Below are 26086 nucleotides of genomic sequence, written 5' to 3' on the forward strand. Positions count from 1 at the left end.
GGCGAGTCGCGAGAGCGCAGGCCCTGGGAAGGCAGCAGGGCTGTGGGTGGCTTGGTCTTGCGCCAGGAAGGGGTGTTTGCAAGAGCAACAAAGGCAGGGAACCAAAACAGCTTCTGCGCTGCTGCCTGCAGAGAAGGGCCACTTGCTGCCATCTGTGAGCGCCGTATGCTGGCAGCGGGTGGGGAAGGCTGCCCACACACACCGAGAGAGAGAGACTGGAAGGAGCACTTTGCAGAGGGAGCCTTGGGTCATGCTCCACCCTGGACCCACATGTTCACCCTACGCTTGCTCAAATGCACCACTTCTGAGACTGAATTCACAGTCCTGCCCTCCCCCCTGACAGTAAGTTCTTATGGGGGTAAAACGTTGGAAGGAATCCCAAGGGCCTGCAATGCAAGAACCCAGCCATTAGCTGCAGTCCAACACATCTGGCAAAGGCAGACCAAGGGCACAGACGGGCTTGGGGGGGCTGTAAACTCCCTGCCTCCCTCTGAAGGGGCACACGTGTGCCCCCAACCGCTTTTTGGAGGTGTTTGATGCTGCTGCCATTCAGATCCCCTCCTTCCCGGGGTTCCTGCAACTACAAAAGAGAGTCGTGCCAGGCACAGCCCAGCCCCCAGGAGCAAGAGAGGTGGAGACCGTAAGGCAGCCTACCCTCTGTGCCCACTCCAGCTAGGAGGGGCTCCACAGCCTCCTCCCACAAACCAACTGCATCTTTAAGCAAAACTTCTTTTTATTGGATAGCCTTTGTGGTTTTTGCCGGCACAGATACCCCCAGCTGTAACACACTGCGCTTTAAGTCTCCCTCCAGCCACTCTGATTGGGAGGGGAGCATCAAATAAATCCTCTTCTGCCCCCACTCTGCACCTCCCAGATACATGACAGGCTGCTCAGCCTCCCCTTGGCAGCTGGGGGGGGGGGGAGTTACCAGGAGGTCAACCTACCCCCCTCGACCTCTTCATCCGCCTCTTCCTTGCAGGAATGTGCAGCAAGTGCTCAAGGCCAGGACAGAAAGCAGCAGGGGCCAAAAGGAAGGAGAAGGCACAAAGCAAGCTGATGCAAAGCTTGAGAGAGAGGGGGGCTGGGGGTCCCACACCACTGCTCTATGCTAGGGGGAGGACAGAGTTTGTCCCTCCTACCTCTGCTCTCACCTGTTGCACATAGAGATGTTGGAGGGGGCCTGTTTTCTTACAGGTAGGGGGAAGAATGGACCCCAGGCCATCCAAGCCCCCATGAAAAGCTACAGCAAGAAGAGCCCCCTTTCCCCCCCCACCTCTGAGTTAGACCAATGGGGGGTGCTTTTGTCTTTAAAGATGACAAGGTGACACTGACATGGCTACATTCATCAATAACATCAGGGTTGTTAGCTTCTAAAGTCAGGACACTGCAAAACACAGCAACGTTAACACACTACAGTGGCACGGTGCCCAACCACAGAGTAGAAAGGTGGGCAGGTGGGGAGTGGGAAGGAGGACTTGGGGAGCCTCTCCTCCACCCCCCCCCCAAGCAAAGAATAGGAAAGAAAACTGCAAGGTGGAATTTTCCACGACCAAAAACCTGGTGCAAAGGAGCTACACATGGAGTTTGTTTGTGTGTGTGAGACCCTCGCACAGGCAGGCCAACTGGGGAGGGGGCTCCAGGCTCCAGGCCACCCCGCATGGCACCCTCTGCCTGCCCTCCAGCCTGCTGCGCCCAAGGAAGCTGCGTCATCGTCCGGGAGCAAAGATGAAATCAAGGGCTTGGCGCTCGGCAGCAGCGACATTTGGGTGCCAGAGGTCCACCATGAATACGGCCCGGGGTCCTTCCTCGGGGGCACCTGGAGGAAGAAAAGGAAGGGCAAGCAGTTCAGCGGGTGAGTTTGGTTGCCAGGTCTCTCTTACTACCATACCTTTAGGGTACTACGATGCCACCATAAATGGTTCTGGCAGGGCCTCTTGACAACTCTCAGCCCCTTCACAAACTACAGTTCCCAGCCGTGGCAGTTTAATGAGGTCTCCTATGGCTGTGAATGTATGATTGAATGCCCCCTCTGTATCTCAGTGGAGGGGCAGGAGCAGCAGCCCCACTAAGGCTGGCTGGAACCATGATGTGTTTTCTGGGTCTTGCAGGACAAAGCCCCTCCCCAGCTCTGGTCAGAACACTGTTAGGATGCGCCCCCTTTGTGCTCTGCTGAAAAGAGTCCCCAGTATTCTGTGCACCCCATGGTTAATCAGCATGCAAGAGGGAACAGGACTAGGGAGCGCTTCACAGGACCATGCACTCAGGCCTGGTGTTATCTTTATTCTTTTTAAAAATCTAGCTGCTAGCCCTCAAGGCGGTGGGAAGAAACACTTGAAAGTGTCTCTCCCTGCCCTCGTCCATATTTCTCCCATGCTCATGCACACAAGTACCTTTTCCAACAACCTGAAATGTCATTTAGAGCTGCAGAAGCTGACTGCAAGGGTCAGAAGTTGCATGGGACATACTGAGGCAGCTTTGCAAGGAGTCGGGCAGAGAGAGGGTTTTTCCTTCTCAGCGCTTGGGAATCACGTGGAGCTAGGGGGACACACACCCCTGTTTCCAGCAAAGCCCTCCCCTCCCCCATCAGCCCCTTGGGAAAACACCTCAGGGCACACTCCAGCCTCTGGGTGTGTCAGGGCTTCAGACTTACCACCGTGGAATGCCGTGTGCAGGAAAGAGTCGTCAAAGAGCAGGCAGCGCCCTTCCGCCCAGCACTGGGGCTCCCCTCCCACAACAAGTTCACAATTGCTGGGGGTCTTCAGTCCTGCAGGAAGAAAGAAGATGCATGATGGGCAGAGCCAAGGAGGAACGGCAATGGGAGCAGCCCAACACCAGCCAGCCAAAACACCTGTGTTTCCTTGTTCCCTGAAGGCGGGTGGATTTTACAATCTTGCCCTCTACCTTTTGCAGTCCTGGGCTTGCTGCAGAGGGGCTGCTTTGCTAGGCTGGATCCAGAGCCCACCAGGTCCAGCGTACTCTTTCCGCTAGGAAGAGGTCTTGAGGGGCACCAAGGAGATGATCATCCCCCTTATGCTATTATTATTATTAGCCACCTTTTTTCTTCCAAGGAGCTCATGTGGCCTATATGGCGCTCTCCAGCTCATTTAATCCCCACAACAAACCAGTGAGGAAGGCTAGACTGGCCTAAGGTCACCCAGTGAGTTTCGTGGCTGACGGGGGTTTCAAACCCTGGTGTCTCTCCAACCACTACACCGCTCTGCCTCTCTGGCACCTGGGATGGCATCGGGACAGGGAGGCTTTGAATAGGCTGGCACGGCAACAGCCCTAGAGCTGTCCTTCACAAACATGTCCAATCCTTTTTTCAAAAAAGCTCATGACCCAAATACTTTGCAGTTGCCAGGCCAAGCTCCCTGCAAGACTGACCCCGCTTAACGCCAGCCCTACCTGGCTGAACAAGACCAGCCGTTGTGGCACTTTTAATGGGAGGCAGGCATCCGCCAGGCTTCAGTCTCAGATTGGCCGGCTGGCAGGCTGGAAGCACGCAAGACCGCCTCAGGGGTTGCTATGGCAGCAGCCCAGCCTGGCAGCACGAGTTGCACCCAGCAAACAATGAGAGCTGCGTTTGCTATCTACTTGAAAGCAAGGCAGGAAATGCAGTCGGGTGCAGACTTTTGCATGGAAAAAAGGAAAGGAAAGCACAGAATCCTGACATTGTAGAGATGTAGTAGACTCCAAGGGGCATCTGGTCCAATGAAGGAATCGCAGCTAAAGACTCCTTGGCAGATGGCCACCCACAACCTCTCTGCCACCTTCTCCAGCGCAGGAGACTCCAGCACCTTCGGAGGGAGCCCATTCCCAAGACTACTGTGGATTTTTGGCCCCCTTTGCATTCCCAGCGTTTCCTCATTTCATAATCCGCTGTTCTCTTAGGGGGCTGCCCATCAATTGCTTGGGAAACAGAGGACTTGAAAAGGAACTCTGCACCCTGAACAATTTGCAGAGGGCCATGACGTCTGGAAGAAACCCACGTCAGTTTTAAAGGACCTATAGAATTTCTCCCTCCTTTAAGGAACAGATACATGGACCACACCACCCTACAAAGTATGGAGTGGGTGTGCTCTTTGCACCTGTAAGGTGTAGGGCTCACACACCTCAAGGGAAAATTTCCCCCGGAGGAGTAGCAAAGCTTCCTTTTCAGGCCTCAACTTCTGCAAAGTCCACAGCAAGGCAGGGATGGGGTAGCTGTGGGGCCTCTCCAGATGCAGACCCCAACTCCTGCCCTCCCTGACCATTGGGCAGGCTGGCCGCTGGGAGCTAGAGTCCAGCAACAGATGGAGGGCCACAGGTCAGCCTCGCTTTCATGATGCTCCCCAGAGCTGCCCACCAGAATCTTTAACACCCAGCAGGTAAGGGGGCTGAGCTGCCCTCCAAGCTGCTGTGCAGGACAGTTGCTCCGTCTGCCCAGAGCCCCTGACTGCTAAAGGCACAGTCAAGGGAGGCTCTCCTGAAAGGGAGGAGGCCAGAACTGAAGGTAAACCGAAGGTGCCTACCCAAGTGGCAGCGGATGCGGATGTTGGTTGGTCCGTAGTGCTCTGCGATAACGGCACCCGGCGTCAGGACAGAGATGCAGGCATTGCCAAAAACGTTGTTGCCAATGCAGGTGCGCAGGCTGCCCAGCAGGCGATAGGTCCGGGGGCACTTGCGGCAGTTCCGGGGCACGCAGGTGCCCTGGTTGACCAGGTAGAAGGTCAGCCACTCGCCACTGGGCGTGCTGTTGGCCTTCCAGCCCTGGGGCAAGCTGCAGTTGGAGAAGGCTTTGTACAGGGCCTCAAACTCGCAGGCAATGGTCTGGAAGTTGCGCTCCAGCAGCTCCACGTCGTGCTTCTGGGCATCGCGGGGGAAGTAGGGCATGGTGGGCAGGTCGGGCAGGAAGAAGACCTCTGGCTTCTGGATGGAGGGGCGGCTGCTGAGGTAGCGGCCCTGCTCGCGGATGCCCTTGCGGATGCGGCCCATCCCAGACCACGAGTAGCGCTTGGCGTACTCCTGCAGGTTGTGGTAGAGTTTCTGGTTCAGGCCATCGCTGTGGGCACAGCGGACACACTCCGGGGAGTGGCAGTGGGTGTAGCCATTCTGCAGGCCGTTGGTGTCCACCCCCTGCAGGAGAGAGTTCCCCAGGGCGTACGTCCGGGGCTGCTCCCGCCCAACGTGGTAGCAGTACCACACAAACATGGCCAGCAGGAAGGCCACGGTGCCCAGGGCGGTGGTGTCGCAGTCCCGCACAGACTGGATCCCACTGGCGATCAAGTCCCTCAGCTGGTCCAGAGACCCGCTCCATCCTGCCAGCCATTCCAGAGACATCTTGGGGCTGCGGAACGGGTGCCGGGTTCTAGCGCATGCAAGGGAGAGTCAGTTCTCGAGATCTCCACAGGCACCCGCACCACGCAGGCTGACAGGGGCAAGTGGGGAGAGGCCAGTCATGGGCAAGCAGTGCCAGGGGGTCCCAGAGGGGGACAGGCTGCATCTGTGGCAGCTCGCCAGCTCCTGCGTCAGGGCCGAAGACCTGGGAAAGCTTCAGGGGCAGCCATCCTGAAAGGCAGGTTCCAGAATTCAAGCAGCCAGGGGCACAGTGGAGAAGCTGCTCAGCTCAGGCGCTGCCTTTCCACAGATGCTCTCACATCGCTTCCGAGCCAATGAGCGCCATGGAGCCCCATGAGATCCAGGATCTGTGGAACAACTTCACTCCTGCAAAGCTGCTGTCACCCGCAACAGAGTCCTCTGGTCTCTGGGGCCTCCTTCATTTGTTGCCCAGGTTAAACGGATGCACAAGGGGCGCATGCTCCCTCCACAAGCACCCGGTCCAGGTCCCAGTTTCTGTTCCCATTGAAGGATCTGCAAGAAAACAGGAAGGAGCCTTGAGAAAACGGGTCCCTCTTGCACCTGAGCCCCATTGCCTGTCCAGCCTGTTTTCCACTTGTGTGTGGAGGTTGTAGAGGACTTCCAAAAGCAGGGAGGATGGCTGTCCGGGGCTCTGCAGACCCTGTGAGGCTCCAACTTCCAGCAGCTGGCATGGCCAGTGACTCTGGGGGAAGATGGCAGTTGGAGGGCAGGAAAGTCTGGACGGCCCCTGGAGGCTTCCCACCTTAGCCCTTGTGCATAATTGTGACCCCCCCCTCAAGTGGGACGCAGGCCAGAGTCTTCAAGGGAGGCCAAGTGCACTGCATGGACACACCTTTCTTCTGATCTGCCATCACCTTCTGGCACGTAGACAAAGCTAAGATGAGCTCCCATGTGGTGCCAGAAGCAGCAATGCCCCTCTTCCCCATCACTCGGTTAAAATAACAACAACCCACCCTCACATCTCCCATGTCATTTTGCCACCAGGGTTGGGCTACTGCTGATTTATTTATTTTTTTAAAATTTACTGCATCCCACCTTTCTCTCCACGGAGCTCCAGGTGGTGCACAGGGTTCTACTCCTCCTCACAACTACCCTGTGGGCTGAGCGAGACTGTGAGCGGCTCAAGGTCACCCAGTGAGCTTCATGGCCAAGTGGGGATTTGAACACTGGTCTCCCAGGCCCTAGCCTGACACTCTTAACCACTAGACCACGCTGGCTCTCTAGGTGAGCAGAGTGCTCTAGCTGCACTGCTCCCAATCACTGGATGCCTCAAGCTGGTCCAGGAGCGGGGCGGGGGTGGTGGTGGAACAGGACAGGGCAGACCTGCAGGCTGGCTTTCTTCCCCCTCCCTCCAGCCCTCCCTCCCTCTGTGCAGCTCCCAGAGATGGTTCTGGAGTCCAGCAGCCCTGCCAGCTTCGCTTGCCTGCCCTGTGCTCCATCTCTCTAGATTTGAATCAGCAGCGCCAGACTCAGCCCTCCCACCCTCTCAGCAGGGGCAGGAGGCACCTTCCCCACTCCCCCCCACGCACGCACATGTCAATCACCCTTGACAATGCGTCCCACCCACTCACCACAAACGTGGCAATTGGCACCTGAGTCACCCGCCTGCCAGCTGGCAGGTAGTGCCCCTTCTGGAGTGCTGCTGCAAACAGCATCACCTCCCAGAGTGGTTCCATTTACTCTGCTCTGCAAGGAAGGCCTGCTCCCCTGGTGGAACTACCTTGCTGGGTCCGACTGAGGACCCATCCAGCCTGTACAGGTGCCAGGGAAACGTCAGCAGAAGGAGGCTGCCTTGCGCAGCAGAGCTTTCCTTACCCAAAGCCAGACTCCCCTCAAAGAGCATTCAGGCTCAGGGCCACCAGATTCGCAAGGCGGCTCCTGCTTACCTGGGATGGCAGAAAGATCCCTAGTATTTTGTGCTGCAAACAAGCAGAGACAGACTTTGGGAGAGAACTTCTCAATTCCAAACCAGCCAGGACCAGAGGCAATGTCCAGTGGTCCCTTAGTCCCCAGAAAGGGGGTTGGGCCAGGACTCCCCCAACCCAGGACCCTGTCCTGAGCAGAGGGCACAGCTGGCAGAGACCACCTTATGGAGAGACCCGGCCCTTGTTCTGCTGCTACCCTTCCACTGCCCCATTTAAACAGGGGGCTTTCGGAGCAGCCTCAATGAGAGCAAAACGCAGGACGTGAGAGCCCACCGCCACAGCATTTCTTCAACTCAAGCCCCAAACGATGGTCCTCAGACTTGGGAGAACCCCCAAAGACTACTTGCCTGACTGTGTTCTGGACACCCAGGCTCCAGGCACTTGGTGAAGTTCCAGAATGAGCCCCACAGCACCCCATGGGCGCTGCAAAAAGAACCCCAAGGAAATAAGGTAACTCACCCAATCCAACCAAGCAGGCAATAAAAAGCTTCCTCGTTGCTGGGAGACACCCGCCCCCCAAATTTAATTAACTTGGTCTCCATCTCCATGCTACAACAAACCCTGATGCCCCAAAGGAAAGTGAGCCAAAGCTGGGCTCACCTTCTGCTCAGGCTGAGATCTCTGCAGCCTCCTGAGTGTTGGGTCCTCTGGCAAGACCCAGAGCCCTTTCCTTCCTGCCTCCGGCTGGCCCACCTTGGAACCCAGGCCTGGTACTGGTGCTGAAAGGTTCTGGGAGACGTGGACACCAACCAGGGGCCAGCACTGCCACATGGCAAATGGAAGTGGATTGGTGGGCAGGCAGCAAATACTGTGACACAGCAGCAAACCAGTTTATGATGGCATTTCCCATGCAGGAAGCAAACACCGCCTGGATTTCCTTCCTCCGGTCTGGACGTGCCCAGGACCTGCTCAGGCTGCTTCCAGCGTGTTTGCATGAATTGTCACTTTGGAATTGGGGGCAACAGGAAAGGGTGGGGAGAGAGGAGGGGAGAGGATCCATTTCCAAACTGCACTTGTACTGAACACTCCAAAGTGGCAAGTGGAGAAACTCCTAGGCAGGAAAAGCTGTTATGTAAGGACTGAGGTGCAGAAGCAGCAGGAAGTGTCAAGCACAGGAGGTGTAAGGGTGTGTGTGTGTGTGTGTGTGTGTGTGTGTGTGTGTGTGCCAACACTGTTCTGAAGCAAGAATATTGGGGGTGGGGGAGAGCCCTCCCCTGCTCTCAAGGAATCTCCTGGCAGGCAAGGAGGGAAACCTCCCAGGATGATAAGCCGGGGTGAAGCAGATGGTTCCTAGAGCATTGGAGAGCAGCCAAAGCCATCGCCTGGGGGAGCACCCAAGCCAAAGCAATTGCCCGAGGATCCCAGTCAGGGGGCCTGGGCTGCCTGGAGCACTTGGGGGCAGGCGATGGGGCGCCTGGAGGTCCGTCCTCCTCCCCACTTCTCTTGTCCTGTGGAGCCTTGGAATGCCAGGAAGTACTCCTGAGCATGAGCAGAGGGGTTTGAGAGCAGCAACTCCGAGCACCTCCCCCAGTCCCTGTTCATATTCTCTGGAAGTCCAGGTTCAGTTGCAACGGCTGACCAGCCCAGAACACGTTTAAAGAGGGCCTCCAGAGCATGTGCAGAGTACTTTCCTGCCCTGCCGGTGTAGTCCTGAAGGAGAGGTGCTCCGGAGGGGCTCGGCTGTGAGTCGCACGGCCGAGCCAGACGCCCCCGCAGCCTCCCCGGCGGCGCACCCGGCGTCCCGGCGCCAAGGGCTCGGCCCGGGAGTCCTCCCCGCACTGGCTCCGCGGGGCTCTCTGGCTTGCAGAGCCACCGGGTCGGCCGCTCGCCTGCCGAGGCCCAGCCAGCCCGAGATGGCGCGAAAGGGGCCGCCTTCGAGCATGTGCAGAGTGCCGCCCTCGCGTCCCCCGGCGGGCGGGATCGGGGCCACGCGCTCTTCGCGGAGGCGGCAGGCGACGCACTTGCTGGCTGCGCCCGCCGCCCGGACCGAGCGCCCGGCTCCGGCGCGGCCGAGGCGGCCACGGAGGGAGACGCGCCTGCTCTCCGGCGCCCACCTGCCCAGCGGCCCACCTACCTGCTGCTGCTGCTGCTGCCCGCGCTTCCCGCCGACGCTCCCGGCCGCCCTCGGCGCTCCCGGCACGGCGAGGCTCTCCGGCAGCGGCGGCGGCTCGGCAGCGCGGACCACAACTCCCAGCAGCCCGACGTCGGCGCCGCGCGGGAGGGGCCGCCGAGCCAGCGCCCGCCCCGGCGGGAGGACCGCGCCGCTCTCCGCCCGCCGCCGCCGCCGCCGCCGCGCGGGGCCCGGGGCATGTGCAGAGGGCCGCTTGCTGCGGGCGGAGAGCGGCGCGGCTAAAAGCACCGCAGGCGGGGCGGCTTCCTTTGCTTTGCGAAAGGATCATCTTCACCATCATGTCATCCTACTTTTATGATTTGTACCCCAGCCATCTGTATGGGTTGCCCCAGCCGCTCTGCGCGGCTTCCAGCATCTACAAAAAGAGGATTAAACGTTCAAAGCTTCCCGCTACAGGGCTGCCTTCTTCAGAAGCCTGTGCAAAGTCATTGCACAGGGCGGGGCCATCACGGAGAAGGCCCTGTGCCTGGTTCCCTGCAGCCTCACTCCTCCCAGGACACAGCCACCATAAGACCCTCCAGGTGGACCTCAGTGTCCGGCCAGTGTGAGCGGGTCATAGGAGCCAACTCTAATTTGCTTAGAACAATTTCGTACAATCAAGTCACACTCAGGACTAATCAATGAAGTCAGTGGGCTCAGAATAGGTCCTGGGGATCACAGGCCTACTGTTCGACAGTGGAATGGACTCTCTCAGAAGGTGATTGACTCTTCCTTACGGGATATTTTTAAGCAAGATGTCACATAGCCACCTCTCATGGATTCTTCTGGTGTGGTTTCTGCATTGCTTGGGGTTGGACCAGATGACCCTTGGGTCCCTTCCAACTCTACAATTCTCAGGTAAAGCGGACAAACATTTCCAGGAGAGCAGACTGAACTCCATCCCCACTGGCACGAGCCACCTTCGGTCTCTTCCAAGACTCTACAAAGTATGAAGATGGAGTTACTCTTTCATGGGATGCTCTGAGCTGCTTCCAAGGTACAGTAGCTGCCAACTTCATGCTTCTGGCATGCTTGCCCTGTAATGGGGAACCCCACTGTAAGCCTGGCTCCTCCTCCTGCATGTTTCCAGGGCTGCCTGCTCTTCTGGGGTCAGCCACCTTGGCATCCCAAAGGCTTTTGGCTCCAGTCTGGTGAGCAATGAGTTAAGCCCTCTAGGAGATTAAACTTCCTGCTGCTTTTGTTTTATTTGCAGCCAAAGTGGGTCAGGCAGCTGAAATGCAGCAGGAATAAGATCCTTCTTGGCTACTGTTAGCTCTGCTAGTTGTGAGCTCTCCTCCTTGCAAGTTGAGTCAGGCCTCCCCAAAGCTACCTGATTCCTCCCAAATGTGTGCGTGAGATCAGCTCTGCCCCCATCTCCCTTTCCTAATATTTATTGAAAGGACTTTGGCTTTGAGCTGCTACCTGCCTTCCCTGGAAAGGACTACCATGCCTTGCTAAATGCTGCTTAATGTCATATGCAAGAGGTACTAGGGGAAAGTGGGTGTAGTGGTTACAGTGTTGGACTAGGACCCAGGAGACCAGGGTTCATGAACCTTGAATGCCAGTCACTGCCTCTCAACACAGGGTTATTGTGGGGAGGGGAAGAACCATGTTCGCCACCTTGAGCTCTTCGGAGAAGAAGGTGGGATAGAAATCCAATAAATGATGGAATGAATGAACAGAAGCTGCAATATGTAACACTGGGTGTTATGAGTCACAGGACCTTGCTCTTTGTGGTAAGACCAGGGCCACAGGCAACAGAATAGACATTTTGCAGGGGATGCAAGAACGCAGAGGAATAAAGTTGTGTGGCATGATTTTGAGAGAGACTATTGTTGTGAAGGCCTGCTATTTCCTGAGATTCTCAGTTTTAGCAGATGAAACAGTGAGTATTTCTGTCATATAACAACTGTCTCTAGGTGCAAGATTCATGGAAGTAAGTGATGGGAATGTGGAATACCCTTCTGCACACAAAGAGTTGCTTGGGTTTGTTTCCATCTCAGGCCAAAATGTAGCACACTTTTACCTGCTTGTTCTGATTTTGCACCAGATCTCAATAATGTTAGTTGGATAGGCATAGGATGGTTGTTTAACTATGGCCAGAAAATCATAGGAATCAGAGAACTGTAGAGTTGGAAGGGTAAAGGAGGGTAAAGGAGAGTCTAACACCTTCCGAGGAAGACTGTTCCACTGTCAAGCAGCTTCCTGCACCCTGCAGAGGAAAAAGGTGGCATAGAAATGCAATAAAATGAATAAACTATGAACTCCCAAGTTATGAGGTCTTAAGAGGCCACTGCAGCTCCTGGGAAATGCACTGGAACCGAGGTCTATGCGAGCACCAATTGCACATGATCATCAAGAGACACATGCAGCGGTTGCCCTTCAATAGCTCTAGAAGGAGGGTTATCTTGTGGCATGATCCAGCTTCCTGGCATCGTTTTAGCGGCGGGGGAAGAGATGTATGTGTGGGAGATCAGGGAGAGGAAACAGCAGCTGCCCTTTGGAGGAGCAGGTCTACCTCCGGGGATTGAGAAATGGGGCTTATGAGGAAGCAACCAGCCATAGGATGACTGGCATGGCTGTGAAGGACCCTCTTCTGCGAAGCAAATCAAAAAGTGCTTGTGTTAAGTTGTGGGTGAACATATCAGACGACACAGCGATTCTTCAAACAGCTCTTGTTTATTCAGAGGCCAGAACAGAACTGAACTGAAGGGTTCAGCCAGCCTGCTTATATAGAGCTCCAGTACAATGTAACTGTAACAACTTTCTGTAACTATCCAATCACTGAACGTCACTTTCGATCCCTTATTTGCATATGTGGACCTGAACTATCTACAGTATCCCCCTGCTGGCCCAGGGTGAGAACTTCAGTACATAACAGCTTAGAAACCCCATGTAGCCCAAAGAGCTGCGGCTGTGGACTGGGGCTGGTTTTAGGAGCAGATGACTCCCTTGGCTGCTGGTCTGTTTCCAGGCACAATTCAGAGGGCTGGTTATGACTTATAAGGCCCTCGGTCCAGGCCGTCTGAAAGACCGTGTTCCCCCGTACAAAGCTGCCTGGGCTCTGAGATCTGTGGGGGAGACACGGGCAGGCTTGGGGGGGACGACAAAGGAGAGGGCCTTTTCAGTGGTGGCTGCTGCCAGGCAGCTTTGGAACTCCCTCCTGAGAGAAGCTGGACTGGCTTCTTCCTTCAGTGCTCCAAGGCTTTTGGAACTGATTGCTTTGAACGAAAGGGCTGGGGCAATGCTGTTTTTTGGGTTTTTTTTAAGCTGATCTTTATTGGTTTTTTATAATTACATACTATACATACATATATTATATTACATTTTACATTTATTCTTGCTCTCAAGAGCTGACTTCCCTCCTTCCTTCTTCTGGCTTTTTTGTGTCGTCTTTTTGCATTGCCTTTATCTATTTTGTATATACAGTGGTACCTCGCAAGACGAAATTAATTCGTTCTGCGAGTTTTTTCGTCTTGCGAATTTTTCGTCTTGCGAAGCACGGATTCCCTGGGTATTAACGGTTTTAAGAAAAAGGAAACAAACTTGCAAGACATTTTCGTCTTGCGAAGCAAGCCCATAGGGAAATTCGTCTTGCGAAGCAACTCAATAAACGAAAAACTCTTTCGTCTTGCGAGTTTTTCGTCTTACGAGGCATTCGTCTTGCGAGGTACCACTGTACGGTAGTTGTTCTTCTTCAATTTTTGTCCATGAAATGTCCATAAACAAATAAATCTTTCTATATATACAGTTCTTGTTGTCTGTCTATATTCATTTACAAATACTGTTCAACCTTGGTCATAGTATACATTTTTAATTCATTTTGATATTATTGTCCAATAAATTTCTTTGTATTTTCCCATTATGAGGTTTATTTCAGTTCTATTTCACATCATCTTCTCTATATATAACATAAATTTTCCCCATTCTTTTTGATATGTTTCATCACCCTGATGTTGAATTTTGCTGTTAGTTTGGCTATTTCTGCATACTCCTTATAATGCCACTTTTCTACTGTTGGCATTTGTTGCTGTTTCCACACCTGGGCCAGCAAAAGCCTCACCACTGTTGCTGCGTATAAAAACAGTTTCTGGTTATTCTTATCGATATCCTTTCCCACCATTCCCAACAGGAATGACTGTTTTTTTTCAAAAACGTATACCTAAAGATCTTCTTTAGTTCATTATACATGTTTTCTCAATAAGTTAAGGGAAGCTTTTAATGTTTGATGTATTATAGTATTTTAATATTTTTTTGGAAGCCGCCCAGAGTGGCTGGGGAAGCCCAGCCAGATGGGCGGGTTATAAATAATAAATTATTATTGTTATACGTTTTCACTTTGTCACATGTCCACCATGTGTGAAAGATGTCATGTGACAAAGACACATGAGAGCAGAAGCAGCAAAGCAGGCTGGGAAGTGCTGGGACTGCACAATCATTTGGGGCCTACTAAAGTTATCCAGGCCTAACTGCTAACTGCTGAGTCATTCTGACATGTGACTTAGTAGCCAGTTTTCTCTTTTGTGTTCTCTGTAAGATGTCAGTGAGAGTCAGTCTGTTTCAGCTGTGAACAGAATCAGTATGTGATACGGAAGGAGGGGGGGCATGCCTCCCTTCACCCTTCCGCCGGTCACCAGAGGGTCCGAGGCGATGACCTCAAGGGCACCCAGCCCTACACTGACCCCTCAGCCCCCACACCGTTACACAAGCACCACACTCTACCCCAAGCCCCATAAATAAAGTGCCTTTCCCTTTCCTATACGGGCGAAATAAGCCTCCTTCTCGCTCTAGCTTTACTGTGGGTAGACCGTACAAAGTTATATCCCCATTCGTTTCAATGGCTGCGTTCTATCCAATCAGAACCATGCATTCGCTTTGCAGAGCTAGCTCAGCGAGCTCCTGCACGCCTCATTTAACCTCTTGACAAGCTACTGACGGCTCCCCGCTGGGAGAACAATAGAACTGAAACTTGTGAACTAGTAAAAGTGTCAAATCTTGCAACAATGTATCTATTTTGTTTCCAACTTCAATCACCAATATAGAATGAACTGAAACGAACTAAAAATCCTTAAAAATTCGTATAAAATCAACCGTAACTCCAATTTCCTTGGTTTTGGTGTCAATCGACTCAGTCTCTTCAGGACTCCATGACACCTCCCCTGCCTCCATAATCCCTCAAGCGAGGTGTCACGTACTCAGGAAAACCCTAATCCGGTCAAATCGCTCTGCCCAGCCTTTCCTCTGGGCAGTGCCAGGTGGCAGACTTTACATATTCGAACTATTGTCTTCTCATCACCGGTACTCAGGAAATGTTTATCTGCGCATATCTCCAGCTCTGCATATTCCCCCTCCCTCCTCTGTATGTTAATCCGGTGTAACCCAACCTCTCTTTAATGTATTCATGATGTCATCTGTGTAACCCAACCTCTCTTTAATGTATTCATGATGTAACTATGATGTATTTTGCACTGTATTATGGGACATGGAGGGAAGTTTCAAAAGCTCATGTCACCCCTTTCCCGCTGTTCAATCTCGCCTTGAACCTGTTGCGCAATAAACTTGGATCTTCTGCAGCTTGCTCCTGTCTCCGGCTGAGCTCATTTTTTCTCCGCAGGGACCCGCGGACTTAGTCCGACGAGCTGGGTGGCTGAGCAGCCTCGCACCCAGATTTTTACCGTAACAGTATGTAATCTCAGTCAAACTGTTTGGAACCATGTTGTTTATGAAGAAGTTTGTTTTAACTCAGTAAAGCTTTTATTCTTTAAAACTCTGCATTATTAATTTATGCTGCGCGTCAAAAGAAACTGCCTTCTTTCACCCCACACTTCCAACAATTCTTATTTCCTCTTTTATACATTTTTGACAATTTAATTGGTGTGAGGTACCATCTGCACATCATTTTAAACAAATTTTCTTTTAACAATGTACACGCTGTGAACTTTAGCTCAGTGTTCCATAATTTTATCTACTTTTCATACTCAATTTCCCATTTAATCGTGACACTTTTGATTTCTTCAACTTTTGTGTGCCGTTCTAGTAAACACTCATAGACATTGGACAGTATTTTTTGTTATTTTGTAGTACCGCAGTTTCTATTATTGATTTTGTTTGTTCAAACCCTCTTACTTTTTTATCCTTTGAAAAGATGTCATTCATTTGATGGTATTCCATCCAACTTGATAAAATAATTACATTAATTACATTATTCTCTTCTGACAACATGTCTCTGTAAGACAACCATTTTCCTTTCATGTTTAATCTTTTCAATGAAGAAGAGAGAAGAGTTTTGCATTTGATATCCCGCTTTATCACTACCCAAAGGAGTCTCAAAGCGGCTACAATTCTCCTTTCCCTTCCTCCCCCACAACAAACACTCTGTGAGGTGAGTGAGGCTGAGAGACTTCAAAGAAGTGTGACTGGCCCAAGGTCACCCAGCAGCTGCAGGTGGAGGAGCGGAGACGCGAACCCGGTTCCCCAGATTATGAGTCTACCATAATCTGAAAATGCCTCTTGGGGTGACAGCCACCATGGAGTCTTCCTTTCAAACCACTCTTTATATCTTATCCAAACTACATAAAGTGGTCTTTTTATGACGTGATTTTAAAAGTCCTTATGTACTCCAACCTTCTCATACCAAAGGTATGCATGCCACCCGTATCTATTTCTGAACCCTTCCAGATCTAATATATCTGTATTTTCCAAGCTGAACCATTCTTTTTTTTTTTTTTAAATATTTTTATTTTTCCATATAAACACAATACAACAAACATAAACATACAAGAACAAAAACAAAACAAAAAACATGTATCATTTCATATCCTAATTTCATATCCTATCTTCCCCGACTTCCTCATGCCTCCCCTTTCTGTATTCCAAATTCTTATCGATTGTTCAGCAAATCTTCCCTTATTTTAATTTAAATTTAGACTATTCTTCCTTATTTTCCTTGTCTTAACCATTACTAATAGTAACCATTTACTTTCCAGTCCAACATCATTCTAACTTTCATTAACTTTGTAATATTTCTTTAAATAGTCCTTGAATTTTTTCCATTCTTCTTGCGCTGCTTCTCTTCCCTGGTTTCGGATTCTGCTCGTCATTTCTGCCAAGCCCATATAGTCTATCACCTTCAACTGCCATTCTTCCAGTGTGGGTAGTTCTTGCGTCTTCCAGTACTTCGCAATGAGTATTCTAGCTGCTGTTGTAGCATACATAAAGAAAGTTATATCCGTCTTTAACACCCCTTGGCCGACAATACCCAAGAGAAAGGCCTCTGGTTTCTTGGGGAAAGTATATTTAAATACCTTTTTAAGTTCATTATAGATCATTTCCCAGAATGCCTTAATCTTCGGGCAAGTCCACCAAAGATGAAAAAATGTACCCAAGCTGAACCATTCTTTTAACCATGTTATACATGCAGCTTCATAATATATCTTAAGATCCGTTAGTGATAAGCCTCCTCTTTCCTTTTTATCCGTCAAAAGTTTGAATTTTATTCTAGGCATCTAGCTCTGCCATACAAACCTTAAAATTGTTTTTTGCCACTCGTTGAATTGGCCGTGTCCAGTTACAATTGGGATAGGTAAAGGTAAAGGGACCCCTCAGCATTAGGTCCAGTCGTGACCGACTCTGGGGTTGCGGCGCTCATCTCACTTTATTGGCCAAGGGAGCCGGCGTACAGCTTCCGGGTCATGTGGCCAGCATGACTAAGCTGCTTCTGGTGAACCAGAGCAGCATACGGAAACGCCGTTTACCTTCCTGCTGGAGCGGCACCTATAAGACGCACCTTTCCTCTCCTAAAAAGTAAGGGGAAATGTGCGTGTGTCTTATGGAGCGAATGCAGGCGGGAGGCTCTGCTCAGCACTCCCTTTAAAGAGCCGTGTGGAGCATGTGTGTGGCTCTTGGGGGCCCCAAGAGCTGCACACACGCTCCACGCACTCTTTAAAGGGAGTGCAGCTCTTGGGGGAGCCTTAGCCATGCGCAGTCTCTCCTGGGCAGGGGGAGAATTCATGCTGCTGCCAGGGAGAGGCTGTATGCGGCTATCCCATAAGCCAGGACAGCAAGCAGGATCGCTGCTTCTTGCTTAGCCACGTTCAGCCTCTCCCGGGCAAGGGGAGCCTTCATCCCGCTGCCCGGGAGTGGCTGCGCGCGGCTATCCCATAAGCTAGGACAGCAAGCGGGATGGCTGAGCTGTGATCCCTCTTGCTGTCCTGGCTTCTGGAATTCAGAATATTTTTTTTCTTGTTTTCCTCCTCCAAAAACTAGGTGCGTCTTATGGTTTGGTGTGTCTTATAGAGCGAAAAATACGGTATTTATCTACTTGCACTTTTGACGTGCTTTTGAACTGCTAGGTTGGCAGGAGCAGGGACCGAGCAACGGGAGCTCACCCCGTCGCGGGCATCCGAACTGCTGACCTTCTGATCGGCAAGTCCTAGGCTCTGTGGTTTAACCACTGTAATTCGCTCTACGCGGGGCTGCCCTTGAAGCTGTCCCAGAAACTCCAGCGGGTGCAGAATGCTGCAGCGAGGCTCCTCACGGGGTCTCTGCCATGGGAGCATATTCACCCAGTGCTTTTCCAGCTGCACTTGCTCCCGGTGAAGTACAGGGTCAGATTTAAGGTGCTGCTTTTGACCTTTAAAGCCCTTCACGGCCTAGGACCCTCATACCTACGGGACCGCCTCTCCCGGTATGCTCCACGGAGAGCCTCAAGGTCCATAAATAGCAACACCCTAGTGGTCCCAGGCCATAAGGAAGTTAGATTAGCTTCAACCAGAGCCAGGGCCTTTTCAACACTGGCTCCAGCCTGGTGGAACGCTCTGCCTCATGAGACCAGGGCGCTGCAGGATCTGATTTCTTTCCGCAGGCCCTGTAAGACAGAGTTGTTCCGCCTGGCCTTTGGCTTGGAGCCAATTTGATTCCCTCCCTCTCTTTCTTTTTTCTTTTCCTTTCTCCTCCTGCGATGAGGCTACATTTTAATATTTTAATGTTTCAATATTTTAATGTTGTATTTTAATTTTGTTTTTAAGTTATAATCATTCAACTTGTTTTTATTATTGCTTGTTAGCCGCCCTGAGCCCAGCCTTGGCTGGGGAGGACGGGGTATAAATAAAAATTATTAGTGTTGTTGTTGTTGTTGTTGTTGTTATTATTATTATTATTATTATTATTATTATTATTATTATTATTTATTATAAGTTTCACATTCTGGTCTTTATAAATTACATCTATACTTCTTAAAAACTTTGTCCCCAGACCCATCATTTCTAAATTATTTTTCATAAAAAATCAGGACACCTTATCAAACGCCTTTTCAGTTTCTATAAAGATTAATACAGCTTGTTTATTTATTTTTGTTTCTAAATATTCAATTATATTTACTATGTTTCGTATGTTATCTTTTAACTGGTTTCTCTTCAGATCGTAGAAATCTTTCGCTTTTTGCTGTTTTTATTATAAATATTGGTATGGTTTTAACAGATTTTATATGTGTATATTGTTTTAATCTTATCAATGTTTAAGTGCTTTTTAATTATTGTTCTTTCTGTGTTTTTAGCTGTAAGCTGTCTGGAGTCCCATCAGGGGAAAAAGTGGGGTACTGACTGACTGACTGACTGACTAACAGAATGAATGAAGTGGGGGACTCCACTTTGTGGGGTTCCTGAGTCAGGAACCCCCCCCCCTTTGGTAAGGCTCTACAGGGTTTGTCCTGGGGTTGGCATTAAGCTCTGAATTGCCATTGATCACCTAAGCTTTGGTGAATTGCTGGGTTTCTGGAGCTGGGCTCTTTGCAGGATGCGGTTCTCCCTTAGCAAAGGGTCTGGATCTGGCTTCCCTTGTTGGGCAAGTCACGCATTTGCCTTCTTCCTCCAGGGAGCCTTCCTTCTGCCCCAGGAATACTGGAGAAGCAGCCTTATCTACTGCAAGCTCCTGTTCAGACTGCCCCCCCCAAGTGCTGAGCTGAAAGCAGAGGAAGCCTTGGGTAAGGGGGCAGTGGGTAGGAAAGGGGCTGAGGCCTTAGTCAGACCAGCATTTGTCAGTATTGCCTACACTGACTGGTAGCAATAGCTCTTTGGGATTTCTGGCCGGAGTCTCTCTCCCCCAGCCCTCCCCGGAGATGCTGCCAGGGATTGGCACCTTCTGCAGGCCAAGCGGATGCTCTTCCCCTGAGCTGCAGCTCTTCCCCAACTCCAGTCCAGGAGAACTTCCCAGTGGAAGCCCCACTTCAGGACCACGGGGTTGCCATATGTGCCTGGATGTGTTCCTGTGTGTGTGCCAGGGAAGAAAAGCAAGGGTCTCCTGTGATGCCACCATCAAATTCACTGCCATTGTTTATTTTGCTGGAACTGTTATAAGAATTCTAAGGTCCCAAATATAAAATAAATGTTCATAAATGTACAAGGCAAACACATACATAAGTATATATACCATGTGTCTAAAACAGTACAGGAGAACAATCCTGAAGCCATTTTGACTTCCCTAGTGACCTCAGTTATTCCTCTGCAGTAAGGGAGGCAAATGGGTGAAACCTCCCCATTGTCTCTTTGCTCACAAACCCTGTCTTAAGGGGTTATTTGTGTATGAATAGGGTGAGTCTATGACCTGGACTCAGGAACTGAGTATTTACCATCACAAAAGAATGGTCAGGCTGCCCAGGTAGAACAATCAGTGGCCATTATAAGGTATCCTGACAAACAGGATTTCTGCGGGGGACCACCTCTTTCTGTGATGTATGTATGATGTTTTGGGAGGTGGTCTTGAGCTGCAGGGTGGGCAATTTCAAAATTCTATATAAGGGCTTGCACACCATTGTTTGGGGTTTCTCTCCTCCCTCCCTGTGTGGGGGGAGTGGGGGACCCTTTTGCAACAGAGTTGGCCTCTGTTATTTTCTCCTACGGATAGGGAATCTACTTAAGGACTCTATACGGGCTCTTGGATACCCCATAAGGAAAAATGAAATTGTTTGGGGGCTGCCACAGCAAATCACAGCACAACCAAGCACAATCAAACAAAACCATCGTCAAAGGAAAAGAAGAGGCAGCCAAAGCCACAGAACGTAAACTGACCAGCACAAACAGTTTAAAATGCCTGGTGCCCCGAAGATGCCCAGGAAGGGTCCAGTGGTTACAGCTAAAGAGGGGTCCACTTCCACCTCCTTGCCAGCAGAGCATGGGAGCTTCTACTGAATGCCTGAAGGAGCAAGAGATGCTCCTTCTTCAGGTCTTTGGGTCCCCAGCTGTTGAGGCCTATAAGCTGAGGCCTCATGCCCTCAGGTGGCTTCTGGAAAGAGGGGAGACAAATCCATAGCTGAGAGATCTTGCTGTAGCTAAATGAGAGCCCTCTCCCAACCCAGGTGGCCTCCAGATATTTTGCACTACAACCCAGCACAGACCCGCATCCCAGCGGGGGAAGGCTGGGACACGGGGTTCCAGATGTAGGAGACACAACACTGCACCAGCCACCTGCCTTTGGGCTTTGCTTGCCAGCCCCTCACAGCAGCGTCCAGCAGACTGTGAGCCGTTTTCTGTGGCCCAGAAGGCAGATCCAATAATCTGATGAATTCAGGGTATGACCACAGGCCACAGAGAAATAGCCACAGAGAAAATGCTGGGCCCAACATGCAGCGGCAAGATGCCTTTGAGCCCCAGATTTCTTGTGGGTCTGGGCAGGGGTGGGACAAACAGCGGGTAATGGCTGCTGCCTCTGGTGTCCTGCTGGGGGTCTCCACAGAGACATAGGGGGATTCGAAAGACTGGACCCAATGGAGCCTCAGCCTAAATCACTTGAGTTCTGAGACACTTGTCATTAAGAACATGAGAAGAGTGGCCCATCTAGTCCAGCCTCCTACTCTCACAGTGGCCAACCAGGTGATCATTGTGCCTTCTCCCGCCCAGCGCTTTCCAGCAACTGGGATTCAGAAGCATCATTGCCTCTGACTGCAGAGGCAAAGCATGGCCCTCGTGGCCAAGAGCTATTGATAGCCTTAGCCTACAATCATAGATTTCCCCAGTCCTCTTTTAAAGCCATCCCAGTTGGTGGGCATCGCTGCCTCCTCAGTGCGTTTCCTGATTTGACTCTGCACCGCATGAAGAGGGACTTTGCTTTCCGTGTCCAAATCTTCCAGCAGTCTGCTTCCTTGGATGCCCACGTCATGGGCAGCAGAGGGGGTGTGCATGCATTCAAGATAGCAAGAGAGAGAGATTTCAACCTTCCAGGCACAGCTCCCTATGCTTCTGGGTGGTGGGGGCAGGGAAAGAGAGAGACTGAGAGAGGAAAAATGCAATTTATTTCCTCTTATCCCCTGGGAGGTAGGAAGAGGATTAAGAGTAATTAGAAAAGGGACTTGTTTGGGAAGGCCTTTTTCTTTCCCTCCGGCAACATTGAATCCCGGCAAAAAGCCACACAGCCTCCAGATGCCTTTGCCTTCCCCAAGGTGGGGAAGCTTCTAGTGGGGGAGATGGGTGTGGGGCCTGAAGCCCACTGGGGAGTGGTGTCATCTGCCACATTTCCTGCTCCTAGGTCTGTAGAGGTTGTATATAGTTATTCAGTGGTAGGTGGGAAGGGTCTTTCTGTACATGCTAAGAGAAGCTCTCTCCGGGACTATTGGTGTACTTCTCCTATTCAGGCAGCCCTGACTGTTGGCAACTGTGCGACAGGCAGAAATTCATTAGGTGTAGCAAATCTCTCTCTCCCCCCCCCCAGCAAAATCAGAGGAGTCTGATGCTAGGGAAAGAAGGGAAACAACAGCTTCCACCAGTCGGGATTCCCTACCCAGCAAGAAGATGCCCTGGCTGAAGATGAGACAAGTTGGTGTCCAGAGAAAAGGGATCTTCTAAATTTTCTCCACAGCTCCTGATAAGAGTCCTCCACTCACACTCAAAGGGTCAAGTGGATTAATTGTGGCATGCTGGCAACCTGTAGCCTGTGCTGTCTTAGTTTATCACAACTGGGGCAAGAGCTCTGACTATGTCCACTTCCGGGGGGTGGGGGTGGGGGTGTGCTGGGCTGCGGTGACAGCATGGGGATTGGGACCCCCCTCAGGCTGCAATTGACATGCTCCAAAACCGAGTGCCTGATGCCATCTGGTGGATGTGGAGGGGTGCAGCCACCAAGAATATCTCACCCCTTACAATCTAGATTTGGGGGTAAAGGAGTGAAATATCATTTGATATTTAAAACAACAACAACAACAACAACATCATTATTATACCTGCCATCATAGGAGCAGCCTCTGAATAGCAGTTGCTGGAAAACGCAGGCGGGGAGAAGGCTCTTAGGCCCTGATCCTGCTTGCAGGCTTCCCATGGAGGCATCTGGCTGGCCAGGCTGAGGATTCAGGACCAGATGGGGCCACTGGCCTGAGCCTGCAAGCTTGCCTTACCTTTTCATGACTGAGGGAGGGTATTCACAGGACGAATACTCACTAAATCCCCCTGGTGGCATCAGTGGGGGGGGGGGGGAGTCATAAACATTTATTTGAAATTGCCAGGGAGGAAACTTGGTTGAATGGAACTTACTTGTGCGTAGACATTATAGAAGGATCTTGGCCATGGGGAAGAATGTCTCTAGGTAACACAGCCACAAAGAACCTCTGCTTCCATGCTAGCTGGGCTAAAGGGATGTGTGGCAATTGAGAAAGGAGCCTTTTAGCCTGTGAATGTGGTACAGCCTTGGAGGTTTATGGCCTCTTTGGCTGAGTTTGATGGCAAGGCAGCATCTAGCCCCCCCCCCGCCTCCCCAGCACATCAGGCACAACTGCACCAGTGGAGACGTGCTCCAGTACACAACACCTGGTCCATGGGGGTTGCTCTCCATGGCAGGGAGGTGATGGCCCAAGCAATGGGGTGGTCAGCAGCCCCCAGATTTCAGGCCAAAAAGAAGATGAGTCAAACAGATTTCAGTACCGCAGCCAGTGATCCTCCCTGCAGAGTCCTGCAGGAAGTGACAGATAATAGAAGCCCAGAATTGTAGAGCTAGAAGGGACCACAAGAGTCATCTAGACCAACCTCCTGCAATGCAGGAATCTCAGCTAAGGCATCCATGGCAGCTGACCACCCAACCTCAGTTTAAAAATCACCAGGGAAGGAAAGTCCATGATCAAATGAATTCTGAATTAATTAGGTCTAACTAAGTGAAAAAGTGTGGTTTATTTGAGTAAACGAGGGTTGTTATTATTTTCCTAGACACAGAATTTGGATTCTGAAAAAGATGACATATGATTCTATGTTCCGGCACAGAGCAACTGAAGGGCAGGGAGCTGCTGCCACAGAGATGGCAAGACTTGCAACGGTTTCAGCAGCTCCTGGAGTTCCCAGAGGTATCTCCTCTGCCCTAAGGGCAGTGGCAACAGACTGCAGCTCCAGGGATTCTTTTTTTAAGAGCAGGAGCAAATATGTCCTCTGCCAGAGCACCAGCCAGGGCAGCTGATGGCTCCTCCTTGTTCTGGCATATAAAAGAGGTGGAAAAGAGTGTTTATTCTTATTAATAATAGTACTTCTTTTGCTAGGTTGTTTACTTAAAAGCTGAATTTTGCATTTTGGTTGGCTGAAGGCTGCCTTTTGCAATAGCTCAGGGTGTTTTTCTGCAGCCAAAGGTCAGGTCAGCATCACTGAGTTTGACGGAGCTCTCTGGTCAACTGTGCACAGGGGAAGGCAGTCATGTGTTCAGTCTCTTCTGCGGGTGTGGTTGATGTGTGTGCCATGATGAGATCCTGCACTTCCAAATCTACTATTACACCTCAGGCCATAAGCTGACCACCAGTGGTCTGCAAGCTTTATTCAGGTGGTCAGGTGTACCTGTAAAACTGCCATTAAAAACCATGCAGCACCTAGCACAGTGCACTGCCGTTGCTATGATGTGACTGTGGGTGCACAAGCGGAAAAAGAAAAACCATCCTGTTTGTGGGGCGTTTTGGGTGCAGACAAAGTGTGTGAGGCAAGTCATAAGAAAACTGAAGTGGATTGCAGTGAAATGAACTAACTTCCCCTGCCAGGATGGGCAAAGCTCAGAGAAGTCTAGCAGGATTTCAGAGGATTGGATAGGCACATTTTGGGGAAAACACAAACAATTTGTCAAAGAGATGAAATAGTTTTGAATCCTCTCTTGAGAGGGATCCAGAAGTCTGATTTGAGCCCAATGAGCTGAAATATAGCAAGTCTGTGACCCCTGGTCTGCAGCCCCATTCCCACTTGCCCCTGGTTCTCCAACTTAAGTTGCACAGGGAAGAAGCCTTAAATGCCTCCTGTGGCTCTTGCTTGTGGAAATTGACAGCCCACCTCCTTACACCATTTAGAAAGAGGAAAGATTGGACTACGTGTAGCCATTATGCATGGAAGCTAAGAATGGAGCCTCCCTCTTTAGAGGGAGCCTACTCAGGTGTCAGGGGACACAAACAGGACAGAGAGGCTCTGCTTGTGAATTGTGCTTGCTTGGCTGCTGTTGAAAACTGGGTGAACCTTCTGCTAAGTCAGCAAGGCAGTTCTTATGTCCTTGTGATCCCCAGACAATGCCTTGCATGGAAAGGGGAGAGGGGAGACAGCAGCTATGAGCACCGTCCCATTCTTCATGAGTCACTAGGCCAAGCAAGAAATTATTGCATAGCCTTTTAATAAGTCCCTGCAATGATGGAATGCAGCCTCCTGCGAGGACAGGAACTACCTGCCCTTCAACCTTCCTCAGATGAAAATAGGAACGTTCTCTTCTACATCAGCATCACTGCCAGGGGGACAGGGGCTTTTCTTCATGTGAAGATGTTTATTACTTTTTCTCATGATCTCTTCAGGCCGGGGATCACTTCCTCCAGCTAGATGGATGGCTGGGGGCCGACAGGCTGGAGAGTCACAGCCTCCCTCCCCTCCACTACTCCTGCCCTCTTCCCCCCACCCTGCCTTCTCTGATTCCCAGGAGCCGAAGCAAAGGAGGAGGAGGAGAAGGAAGCAGCCTGGGTTGACACCCCCCCCCCCCGCTTCCCCCAGCGTGAAGCTATTTCCGGTTAGCATACCTCTACAAAGATGGGAATCCAGGACTCTGCATGACAAAATGAGAAGCCTAATGATGCCTTGGGGGTTTTCCTTATGGTCTCGACATTTTCAGGGCAGTTGGAGACTATGGAAACGGGGCCTTTGTCAAAAACTGGGCAGAAATCCAGTCTGGATGTGTGGATGAACTGAGCAGGCAGATTTTTTTCATATTCCCAATGCCAGGTAGCCAACTACACAGAAAGAAGTCCACATAATTTGGATCCCATGCAGTAAGGAACTGCAGTGCTGGGTTAACTATGCCTTAGGTGTGTGTAGGGAGACCTTGGCTGCCGTTGGCATCTGCCAGTCAGAAATCCATGTGGGAGCCCATGGCGCTGCCACCCAGGCCATGTGGCAGCAGCATCCTCTGTGCTCCTGAAGGGGACAGGTTAGGTTACCCAAAAACCTGTGTAGTCACCCCCCTCCAACCAGGCCTCAAGACTTTCAAATTACTTTCTCTGAGGATTCAGTAGCTAACAAAGCATTAGCTAGCATTAGCTTTGCTGTAACAAAAAAGGCTGAGAAAACAATGCTTTTTGTTTCCCAGGCCTTCAGTGGCCTTGCCAGCAGCGCATCCAGCTTGTCTTACCAATTGCAACTTTCTTCCGGGAACAGCGCCAGGAGAGCCAGAGAGAGAAACAATTTTTTTCATCATGAATAGAGATTGTTTCTGCCAA

General features: G+C 51.1%; 2 protein-coding genes across 5 annotated transcripts in view; one reads left to right on the plus strand and one right to left on the minus strand.

Moving 5' to 3' along the window:
• TFIP11 (tuftelin interacting protein 11) overlaps positions 1-26086 on the plus strand; it is a gene marked incomplete at its 5' end in the record, with an annotated part of 601324 nt that overhangs the window by 34756 nt on the left and 540482 nt on the right. The gene's annotated exons all lie outside the window — the stretch shown is intronic.
• On the minus strand, positions 716-9553 carry ASPHD2 (aspartate beta-hydroxylase domain containing 2). Of its 3 annotated transcripts, none has more exons than XM_083590507.1 (4): positions 9358-9553; positions 4512-5850; positions 2651-2764; positions 716-1816 (listed from the first exon to the last, which is right to left on the minus strand). In XM_083590507.1, exons 2-4 carry the CDS (start codon positions 5317-5319, stop codon positions 1707-1709), a joined length of 1032 nt encoding a protein of 343 aa, XP_083446633.1. In that variant the 5' UTR covers positions 5320-5850; positions 9358-9553; the 3' UTR covers positions 716-1706. The 3 variants fall into 3 exon arrangements, with proteins under 3 accessions (XP_083446633.1, XP_083446634.1, XP_083446635.1); XM_083590508.1 differs by lacking the exon at positions 9358-9553 and adding an exon at positions 7884-9156; XM_083590509.1 differs by lacking the exon at positions 9358-9553 and adding an exon at positions 7743-7843.

This window comes from Podarcis filfolensis, assembly GCF_964270895.1.
Source record: "Podarcis filfolensis genome assembly, chromosome: 16".
NCBI lineage: Eukaryota > Metazoa > Chordata > Lepidosauria > Squamata > Lacertidae > Podarcis > Podarcis filfolensis.